At 31.8% G+C, this 11262-nt stretch overlaps 1 protein-coding gene across 1 annotated transcript; it reads right to left on the bottom strand.

Moving 5' to 3' along the window:
• Positions 1–8586: 8586 nt before the first annotated feature.
• On the bottom strand, positions 8587–10679 carry LOC143070889 (uncharacterized). The gene is made up of 2 exons (XM_076244997.1): positions 10111–10679; positions 8587–8672 (listed from the first exon to the last, which is right to left on the bottom strand). Exons 1-2 carry the CDS (start codon positions 10607–10609, stop codon positions 8665–8667), a joined length of 507 nt encoding a protein of 168 aa, XP_076101112.1. The 5' UTR covers positions 10610–10679; the 3' UTR covers positions 8587–8664.
• Between the last annotated feature and the right edge of the window lie 583 nt (positions 10680–11262).

Here is an 11262-nt window from a genome sequence, read left to right as displayed (position 1 = left end):
AGAAGTCTGAATGTTGAGCTATATTTACGAATGATGTCCTTATACCGATGATAAAATTTAGTAAATGTTTTGACTAGTTTGTGATATCGAGAACCCTGGTGTAATAATTTTTCAGTAATACATACATGTTGATTTTTTTGTGATAATCCTCAAACACACCTCATTTTAAATGATCTTAAAACAGAAAACTACAAGTATCGGCATTTTACCAATGTTTACAATTTGTAAACGGTCCTTTGCTGATCGATCGCTTGATTTTGACAGGTTTTATTTTTGAATTTATGTAATGTAACAAATATATAAATAAAATAGAGGAAGTCGGAAATATAAAGCGACCTGGTTGCTTATTCAGCAGCTATTTGAATGTCGACAATTGGGATAAAAAAAAATCAAACAAAACTTACACTTTCTAACAGAATTAGAAAATTTGTTTTTATACGTTGATTCATTATATATTCCATTAACGTAAGGTTGCAAATATTTGAAATTCCCTTACTTTTTCCATTGGATGAGTTTTACTTTGGAATATAATTACTTTCTGTCTTTTTATTCTGTTTTTCATCTTTCTTTAACATCATTTTGTTCTATTTTCCATAGGACGCTTTTCTTAGTAAATTTGCAATGATATATTGACAAAAACGAATAAAATTCACTATAACAACAGTAACTATATATATGTAAAACGTCGGGTTCCAAATGTGATCTGTTCACCATTACAAATTACTTATGATCACCCACAATTATTCGGTTCATGTTTTTCAGTAGTTTGTTTTCTTTATGGTGTTTTATAGACTGTTTTTCGTCTTTCAACTTCAAAATGTAAATCACACTTAATGTATCTGTGGCATTTTTTAAGTTCATTTGAATAGATGAAGTCCGAAAATTGTCTAATTATTCAGTGAAGAGATTAAATCTTTAAACCGTAAAATGAAATTATGATACTTCCAACTACTCTGTATTTATCAAAACCGTGCGTATGGGTTGTTTAAAAGCATCCATTAAAAATAAAGATTCTGCTATAAATGTCCTAAGAGATCTTCGCAAAAGCTATTTACACCAACAGTTGATAACGACTAAGACAGGTGAGATATGAAAAAAGTGTTTCAGATCGTATATGATTATATCGATACATTAATGCCAATGAGACTACTATCCAATGTGACTGGTATTTCCATAATTATTGTGTACCGTTCCTTGGTTTTCTTATTAAGTATTTGCTTTTCAAAATTAAAGTTAGCTAAGATGAAACGAAAGACTTTGAAATTTCATTTATAGGCCACGGGATGAAAATTGTAAAAACGACAACTGTGTTTTAAAAGTAGAAGTTAGATTAAACAATGTTTTTTGTCTGTTGACTAGGATGGCACATGTTTCTACATGTCTTTGAAAGTTGGCTTCGGGTGCCTCAATATATATACTACTTTATTTCTTTTCAATTCACAAATTTGATTTCCACCTTGAATTCGATATTCAGTGACTATGAAGTTCAATTTTCAACTCAATCTACACCTGGGGAAAAAGCTAAGTGTGACACATACTTTAACATTTTATCAAAAGTAAATATGGAGTTGCAAATGTTGATTTTTATCAATGATATGATATTTTTACATTCTTTGATTAGTCGCCTTCTTCATTCACCATATTTCTATTTGTGACCTTTCGATAGTTGCCTTTTTTAAAGTTTACTTTATATCAGGGAAGTTTAATCACTTAGATGGCATACTTTATGATATAATTTTGTTTTAGATCATTTTGCTCGTCGCTTTCAATTCATGAAATTGTGAAAAGTAAAATCAAATTGGAAAGTCCCTAATCAATGGCACAATAAAATGACAAAACACATCAAAAACGACTGGACAAGACATTTCATATTTTCCTGACTTGGTACAGGCATTTTCAAATGTCGAAAATGGTGGAAAATGAAAGGAATCTTTCTCTTTGTTAATTATGAGCCTCCTAAAAATTGTGAAAGTTGTGTCCTGAATAAGTGTTCAAATCATATTAACATTAAATTAGAACTGATTAGAATGAGAACTGATTGCTTTTTTTGTAGTGTAAAGGTTATAAAAGAGTTGATCACGTACACGTTTCAATAGGATGTGATTAAGGCTATGTTTGAACACCTCGATAAGATTACAAAGAGTAGTATTTAATTCTCAAACAAAAATTCAATGACTTTGCTATAATCCTAATGCTATCTGGACACAATTATGATATCGGGAACCAGAGTAAATGAAATAAAGGTTGATAATGCTTAATTTTGTCAAAACTTTGAACTTTATAATAAAAAGGTTAGTTTAAACATTACAGTCGTGGTAGATTCAATTAAAGGTACGATACGTTATCCATTATTTACATATTAGGCGAGTGATATGAGAGCCAAATTTACATTTTTAATGCACCTACGTAACACACGGCTTAATTATATATCACTGGAAAGCTAAGAATGTGTACTTTCTAAATATCCCGGTCGTTAATTAATTTTGGTTAATTTTAACGGTAACGCATGTTACGTAACGTTTTCTCTCGGAGTCTTTGAAAATCAACCATTAAATAAAGGCAACAGTAGTATACCGCTGTTCAAAACTCATAAATCCATGGACAAAAAACAAAATCGGGGTAACAAACTAAAACCGAGGGAAACGCATTAAATATAAGAGGAGAACAACGACACAACACCGAAACGCAACACACACAGAAACGGACCAAGCAATAGACAAAACACCACGAGAATAACAAATATAACATCAAAACCAAATACATGAATTTGGGATAGACAAGTACCGTGCCACGTCTTATCTAAAAAATAAGAGAAAACACAAACGACTCAACGTTAAAATGCAACACACACAGAGAAACGAACAATATTATAACAATATTATAACAATGGCCATCATCATTAAGTCACACAAATGTATCTGTAGTCGCCCTTGCATTATCTAAATCTTATAATACCTCCATATCATTTGATTGCATGTTTTTACAAACATATATCTGCAAATTTGATATAAATAATCCGAAACAAAATATTTGAAGCAAGGGGAAAACATAACATACGACATTTTTTTAATTGTTTAGAAAAGTCCCATGATGAGCTCTACATTAAAATTGAGGAAACGTATGGTCTCCTATTAGTTTGAAAGCCTGCCAACCGCTTCAAGATCAGACAACCATAGGGCAGTTTTTTTATTATTGTAGTGCAATATGTTGAGTCTGGATCATACCGCAATTTCATTTACATCACTAAATCAGATATGATAAGAGTACTAACTAACATTACTAAAATGAGTAAAGTGCTACAAGTATATCTATATCAACAAATTGACAATTTTAATATCAACATCACAAGGAAAATATGATCACTCACAGTACGTCAAACTGTTTTCGGTTTTACCTAAGTCGGTCGTCGTGTATCTTGAGATATCTAGTTAATCAAACAACACTTGACAAAGTAGTTTGTACTTTTTTTTAAATTACGCTAGTGATGACTTTCGGCTACTTTGGCACTAAGTATTACTTTTTTATATCTTGTTTCACCGCTTCAAACGGAGGACCAGGTTATCCTAATATTGAACCTTTTATTTGGCTTTCTTATGTTAAAATCCCGTTAGCGTATAACCTAAATGATCGAAACGTAGGACCAATGGGATGTCGGAATATTGCGATAACGGAATATTATAGCTCCATTTTAACTTGTAATCTCATCATTCTTATCGGTCAACATATCAATACAAAGACAACTTCCTTGGCATGGGCATATAACAGTACAGCAGAGGTTTTGCTTAAAGCGGACACAAGCTCTACTATATACAGATTGAATTAAAAATTGGGAATGGACACGAGGAATTTGTCAAAGAGACACCAACCCGTTCAAAAGGCAGGCAAAAACCGAAGACCACCAATGGGTCATCAATACAACAAGAAACTCCCAAACCCGGAGGCGTTCTTCAGCTGACCCTAAACAAAAATGTACCAGTTTGAAATGATAATGGACGTCATACTCAGCTTCGAAATATACTCAAGAAATTAAAATAAAAAATCATACAAAACTAAGAAGGCCTGAGGCTCCTGACTCCGATGTTGCCTTTTATCCAACTAAAGTCATAGGGAGAACTTTTATTGTTTCTGCAGTTAGGTCGACATTGTCTTGGATAAAATTTTGACCCCAAGAAGAAAAATAATGCCATGTAGAATGTATGCCCCGTTTTCAATTTTTCTAATCTCCTGATCAGTCAAACTTGTTAATAGTTATCAAAGGTGTGTCCATAACTAGGGTGCTTTGTAATGATAAACCTAAATGAAATAGAGTAAAAAAAATATTTATAGATAATATACATTCTACTAAAGCCATACATTTAAGAACTTTGTCAATAGGAATATCGTACGCTTTATTAACTGCCGCTGACGCACCATCATCCAAAAGACAAAACAGAAATGTGTTTAAAGCAGGTGGCATAATTCGAATTGAATAATCCAGTGAAATTTTTTTAGATAATGGATATTCATCTGGTTGAATTACAACTTTACCCTGTATCTGCTTCCGTAAAATACTAGTAGCTGCATAAAGTGCTTGCAACCAGTTTCGCAGTCACTGCTCAGATCTTTAAATTTGACAGACTGTATACCACAGGTAATTTTCCGTCATTATGGCATTAGACAAAAAAATAGAGCTACTGTATACAATATTGGATGTACCTTGGCCTTGTTGAGGCTGTATACATGTAACTATAAATTGACCATATCTTTATAGTTTTTGTTGAAGCTGATAATATACTGTGTATTTTTCTCGGCGGCGATCCTTGGGCAGAAATTAAGCCCGGTTAAATGATCTAGTAATTTAAGTTGTTAACCAGAATACTTCCTTGTGTACAGGCACATCATCTTTAATCGTCGAAATGTTAGTAAAAGCTGTTTTATGTTCAGAATGAAATAGCTCTTTACTTTCTGATTTCAAATTTTGTAGCAAATATTTAGCGATGCATGCTCGATGGTATAAAGATTTAATAGTAAAATTAGCATGACTTATATTGTAAATCAAATCATTGTAGGAGATATATGTAGTAAAACTCAATACAGCTTGAGTTTGCTCCTCAGAGGATACCTTATGAAGTTGTGTAACTTGCTTATAGGCTTTATACATTTGCAAAATATACAAACAGACAAATCAGAATGAGTTGTAGATCTACTACCCTTGTTGATATATTAGAAGAGACTGGTCAGTAGAATTGGTACATGTAGTACAAAGTATTTGTACAGACAAAACAAAAGATGATAGGTTGTGCTTACTTTTGAAATATTTATAGCAACTCTTATGATATTTTGTATTTTTAAAGGGAATGTTTTCATTATTTTCATATTTATCGAGAAGTCTTCTGTAAACTTCATCTTTTCGTTTTCCCACTGCGGCAATACAACTGTATCTTCATTTAAGTGTTTAACTACATAGTTGTTATATAGTAAATACATGACAGACTATGCATCTGTGTCAATCAATGGATAGTTTTTGCTTTTTAGCATAGGAGGGGTTTCAATGTGAACTGGACTGTGAAAATTTGACACGGCTCGGAAGATTTTCTACAATTTTCCGATACGATTCCCTATTTAGAAAGGGGTGAATTCTACAGAACTCAAACACTATGTTTTACTTTGATTTGATCTTAATGTCGGACGATTTTATATCGATTTAAGCTACACTGAAGTTAAATTAAAAACAGAACCGTTTAAATATAATTTATCGTACACTAATAGCACTATTGGGAAAACGGTACTATTACATTTTCCCAGCATTAGGTTGGCCTTTTGTGTACCCAAGACAGGTGAAGGAAGTCAACTTAGGAGCGCCGTGATTGGATGTAAGGGTACAATATATTTTTTTTATTTCTCTATGAAAAACTGCAGTGTTGATATTTACAAGATAAATTTTAAAACCTATTGAAATATTTTCTAGAGAATTATTCGAAAAGGCTTTCAAAATTTTATAAATTTGCTGCAAAATGACGGTGGGCATGGATGACATAAACAAGCTCCGTTGGAAATTGGTCATGATACTATTTGGCTTCAATTTTTAAAATAGAGTAATCAAGTACTAACACCACACATAACTGTTTTATCCAGGTTTTTATTATAAAAAGTGGTAAAATTAGAAAATGTTAGTATTGTTGCCTATGGCAGAATAAATAGTACCGTTTTCCCTATACTCAAGATAGCAAGGGAAATCAAAATTAATCAGACTTCAGTCATAGTATACTATTTTTAAGCATTTGATAAGTACATTTGATTTTCATCACAAAGAATAGAAATGTTTAGCTGAGAAAAGTACTGTGTTGAGAAAAGTGCTGAGTCATCATTATAAGTCAAATTGATGGGTACTGATATAAAACTTTATTCTAGGATTTCAATATTAACTATATTGTATAAACTGCACCAAACTATTCTTCTTTTGTATTTGTTTTCACCTTTCGCAATGATTAATTCAACTGCATGGAAATCCCAGAATTCAAGTCGCGACAAATATTTTTAACCATATATTTGCCTTTTTTGCTGTGTTATATTCCCTAAATGTATCACTTGGGTATTTCTCTAGGCATGATATTTCAAAATAGGAAATTGTCTGGTTAAGTTTGTAATGTTTATTGAGTTAGACAATATTTGGTCATACTAAAAGCTTTTTCAGTGTTAAAATTGTCTATTTAAGAAAAAAAAAAGAGGCCCACCTGAGGCTAAATTTAGATAGAATTTGTACTCTTCTGTGTAAAGAATTGCTCACATTGTTGGCAGTTTATGCAGCAATTATTTCAATAGTGCTTCATTTTGTAGTTTCTATCTTTTATTATATCAGGCATATATAATTTGTCATTTTGTACTGTCTGAAAGGACTTTTGTTGGAAATTAATACTCCCAAGGGACATAATTCAGCTTTTTCATAGATTAATACAAGTAACAAAGGCATCTTTAAAGCTTAGTATTTTGCATATTAAATACTTTAAGTGTCTAATACCTTTGTTTTCATCATCTCAAGACAGAAAAATAGATTTTATAACACCCTCTATAATTTTGCACCACAATATGGCATATACTAAAGCATGGAATGGAGATTAGTATGGAAAATCTTGAATTTGTACTTTTGTTGTAAATTTTGGATAAAATGAATACAAATTGAATGCAATTGTCATTTTTATCTGTTTTAATGGAACTGTTTTTCATTCTTTTTAAATGAGATAAGATATGACTGGATACAGGTTGTTTATTAGGGCTTATCTGAAAGAAGTAGAGAAAGAGAGAGATAAACCAGCATGTAGGGGTAGGGACAAAACATTATCCATGTTTCTTTAAGTAATGGGGACATACAAGTATTTATTATAGCCAAGGTTTTCACAATAACCCAGTATTGCATTAATAGTGTCATAAGAATTCTTTATAGCTTTATGTCACAGTATAGGGAAAACGGTACTATTACATTTTCCCAGCATTAGGTTGGCCTTTTGTGTACCCAAGACAGGTGAAGGAAGTCAACTTAGGAGCGCCGTGATTGGATATAAGGGTACAATATTTTTTTTTTATCTATGAATAACTGCAGTGTTGATATTTACAAGATAAATTTTAAAACCTATTGAAATATTTTCTAGAGAATTATTCGAAAAGGCTTTCAAAATTTTATAAATTTGCTGCAAAATGACGGTGGGCATGGATAACATAAACAAGCTCCGTTGGAAATTGGTCATGATACTATTTGGCTTCAATTTTTAAAATAGAGTAATAAAAAACTAACACCACACATAACTGTTTTATCCAGGTTTTTATTATAAAAAGTGGTAAAATTAGAAAATGTTAGTATTGTCGCCTATGGCAGAATAAATAGTACCGTTTTCCCTATTAAGTACACGGAAATTGACTAATATATTAAGTAAAAAAACGATAACGAAATAGATAAGGGATTCCGGTAACTATAGTGATTTTACCTAACATCATAAAATTACAGAAATTCGTGATTTTCAGAAATTTTGAGATAAAGTCGTGATCTTGACTGAAAAAAAGATAACTGATGAGTAATTTGGTGTGTTCTCAAACGGATAGAGTGCAACAGCATTTAATAAAAATTTAATTGTAGATCCGAAAAGGTCAGGATTATGAAAATTTTCGTACCAAATGTCAAATATTTAGAAGGAATGCAAAAGCATGCGGACTAACATTAGTTTATATTGTTTTTCATTATTTTAAGAATATAATTCACTTAATTATTCTGTCTAAAAGAAGAGATACGACTAATTTTCTTTGCTTGAAAAACTTGTCGTAATTTTATAATTTTCAACTAATTTCTGAAATAAACGTCAATTTTACTAAAACTGCACCGTACGATTTTGTGACGACCGGGCAAAAATAAAAGTTAAATCATAATTCTTTCATTTAAAAAAGAAATTAACCGTGTGTTAGATGGGTGCATTAAAGTCCTTAACTAGACGTCTTTTTCAAATATTACACTCGCCTATATATCATGCAATCCAACGAATGTCCATGATTTCGACGTGACTGAAGGTACTTCAATCTAAGACGTTATAATAAATCAATCAAAGAAAAAAAAACCACAAATTTAATGCATGATTATTTTTTATATCACAAATGTACAAAAATAATATTCTTTGTAGTCCTCTTGGATGAAAGTCTTGTTTAATATCCTGCAAAATAAAATAAAAATATATAGCATAACATTGGCTTTATGAAATTATCATTTTGTTTTGTTGATTCTTCCTTATTCAAATTTTAAATTCAGCTTAATCAATCCGATTTTTAAACAAATAATATATTTTACATTCTATCGTGTAATAACGCAGTGACGATCAGCGCACTTTTTGCAAATTGCTGGTAACCTTTCTTCAGATTTTAATTTCAATTATCAAAATTTATTTTCAAATCTTTAAATCATAATTTTGTAGTCTTGAAGATAAAGTTACGTTTTAGACTTAAAATTGTTTGTTCATCATAATGTACCAATAGAACATAGTTTTACAGCTTTTAAAAACAATTGTCTATTAATAAGTGAGGCAATTTGTTTCCGAAACTAGGCCTCACCGCGAATTGTGTATGGTAAAAAATGCATTAATCATATATATTTTACATACATAAGATAAGTTAAGATACATATTTAAGTTTTATATGACTCTAAAATGCAACTATCATATAAGTAATCTTATAAACAAAGACTGTTACATGCGTCTTATATTTGATTCACGTTTAACCCACCGTAATTGATTCAAGTTATGAGTTATATAGTTTGCTACTGACCTTATATGGATCCATATTAAGTTAGTAAAATCCATAGGATGAAACCAAAGGGTTAAAGAGTTTTGATTTGTTTTAAACAAATAAAATTTAAGAAATAAATGTATGTCGTTTATTTGGTAATATAAAAATATGGATTTTGATTTTGAGTACCTCGATCAAATTACTATCAATAAAACGAATATATAAGTGTAAACCATTTGATTGGCCATTAATACAAGTCAGAAAATAACAGTTAAATTAATATGAGGCAGGCATAACCTGTGAATGGGGACGAAGTCTGTATGATTTTTTTTATATATCAAACATGTTAAAAAAAGAAACGTAAACATGTTATAAAGAGAAATGGAAATACCGTTACGTTTCCGATTTTGGTCCTGTTGTTAGGGATTTAGTTGTGATGTTATGACGTGGTTTTTCAATGTAAACAAAGAACTAACGTTTCCGATTTTGGTTCTGTTGTTAGAGATTTTAGTTTTGACGTTATTCAAGTTATGACGTCATATTCAATGTAAACAAAGAAACGCTGTCATCAGGTAACGTTTTTTTTTAAAACAAACAATTTTTAAAAATGAATTAGTATTGAGTTCCTTTCTTAGACTGATAAATATACATTTTATTCAAAGTCTCATGCAAACAAGACCGGAAACGGAAGTAGATTTCTGCACAAATCCGGATATTCAAAAACGCGACAAAAAAAAATTGAACGATTTTGAGTTCATTAGTACAATGAAAATACCGGGAAAATTTTACCCGATTTTTTTTTTATTATTGAATTTTCTACTGTTATTGGGGACTTCGTCCCCATATTATCTGAAGCAGACAATATCTTACCTTTGCCCTTTCCGTATCCGTATCCACCGCCATAACCTCCATATCCTCCTCCAATACCACCGAATCCACCTCTGAATCCACCGAATCCACCTCCGTAACCACCATAACCACCATATCCACCACCTAAACCACCATACCCACCTCCATAGCCACCATAACCGCCATATCCACCCCCTAAACCACCATAACCGCCACCATAACCGCCATATCCTTTAACGACAACAACTTTTCCTTTTCCATATCCTCCGTATCCTCCACCAATTCCATATCCTCCATATCCACCACCGATTCCGTATCCTCCGTATCCACCTCCGATTCCGTATCCTCCGTATCCACCTCCGATTCCATATCCTCCGTATCCTCTTCCGAATCCTCTACCGAATCCACCTCCGTATCCTCCGTATCCTCCGTATCCACTTCCGTAACCGCCATATCCTCCTTTATAAGATGCGCTGACTGCGCTACAGATAACCAGGAGTATACCAACTAAAATCTGCATTCTGTAATAGAGGAGAATGATCTTAGTTAGAGAGTAAAGAAAGACTCGAATACAATAGTTTGAAGTTTAATTTGACCGTTTCGTTTGTACAAATGTCTATCATTCGTGTGCCAAGCAGTAGTAAAAGTTATCATATATAAAATGAATCATCATAACTTAAGAGTAATTTTATCGTATGTTTATGGTAAAGAAAGGCTATCGAAGTTTGATTACGTGAATACATTACTGTAGAGTGATTCTACGCAAAACACACAACCTTTTATCTCATGGTGTGAATTAAATTGTTAACATCTGACTAGTGATACGGCCCATCAGATAATTTCCCCTTCTAATTTGTTACCGTTTATCAGACTTCGTGGAGTAAATCCCAGTGTCGGAACAATGAAAACAGATTAGTACACTAAAAGGTTTTGTCTAAACGATGAGTCATTTGAACGACAAACGACAAAATTATTTTACTCGCATTGTGGTATTAACCATATGTGGATTCTAATAAATTTTTAAGAACTTCTGGATAATTTTAAATCTCGGTCTTTTTCTGAAGTTAATCCTAACATAACTTTTTTTATTTTTGAACCCTGTATACATACCACCATTTCCCATGTGAAATTATAATTTTTTATAAATACATTGAACGACAAAATTTCTTCCTA

Source organism: Mytilus galloprovincialis, chromosome 4 (genome assembly GCF_965363235.1).
Source record: "Mytilus galloprovincialis chromosome 4, xbMytGall1.hap1.1, whole genome shotgun sequence".
Classification (NCBI taxonomy): Eukaryota; Metazoa; Mollusca; class Bivalvia; order Mytilida; family Mytilidae; genus Mytilus; species Mytilus galloprovincialis.
This window is presented reverse-complemented; position numbering and strand designations above follow the sequence as displayed.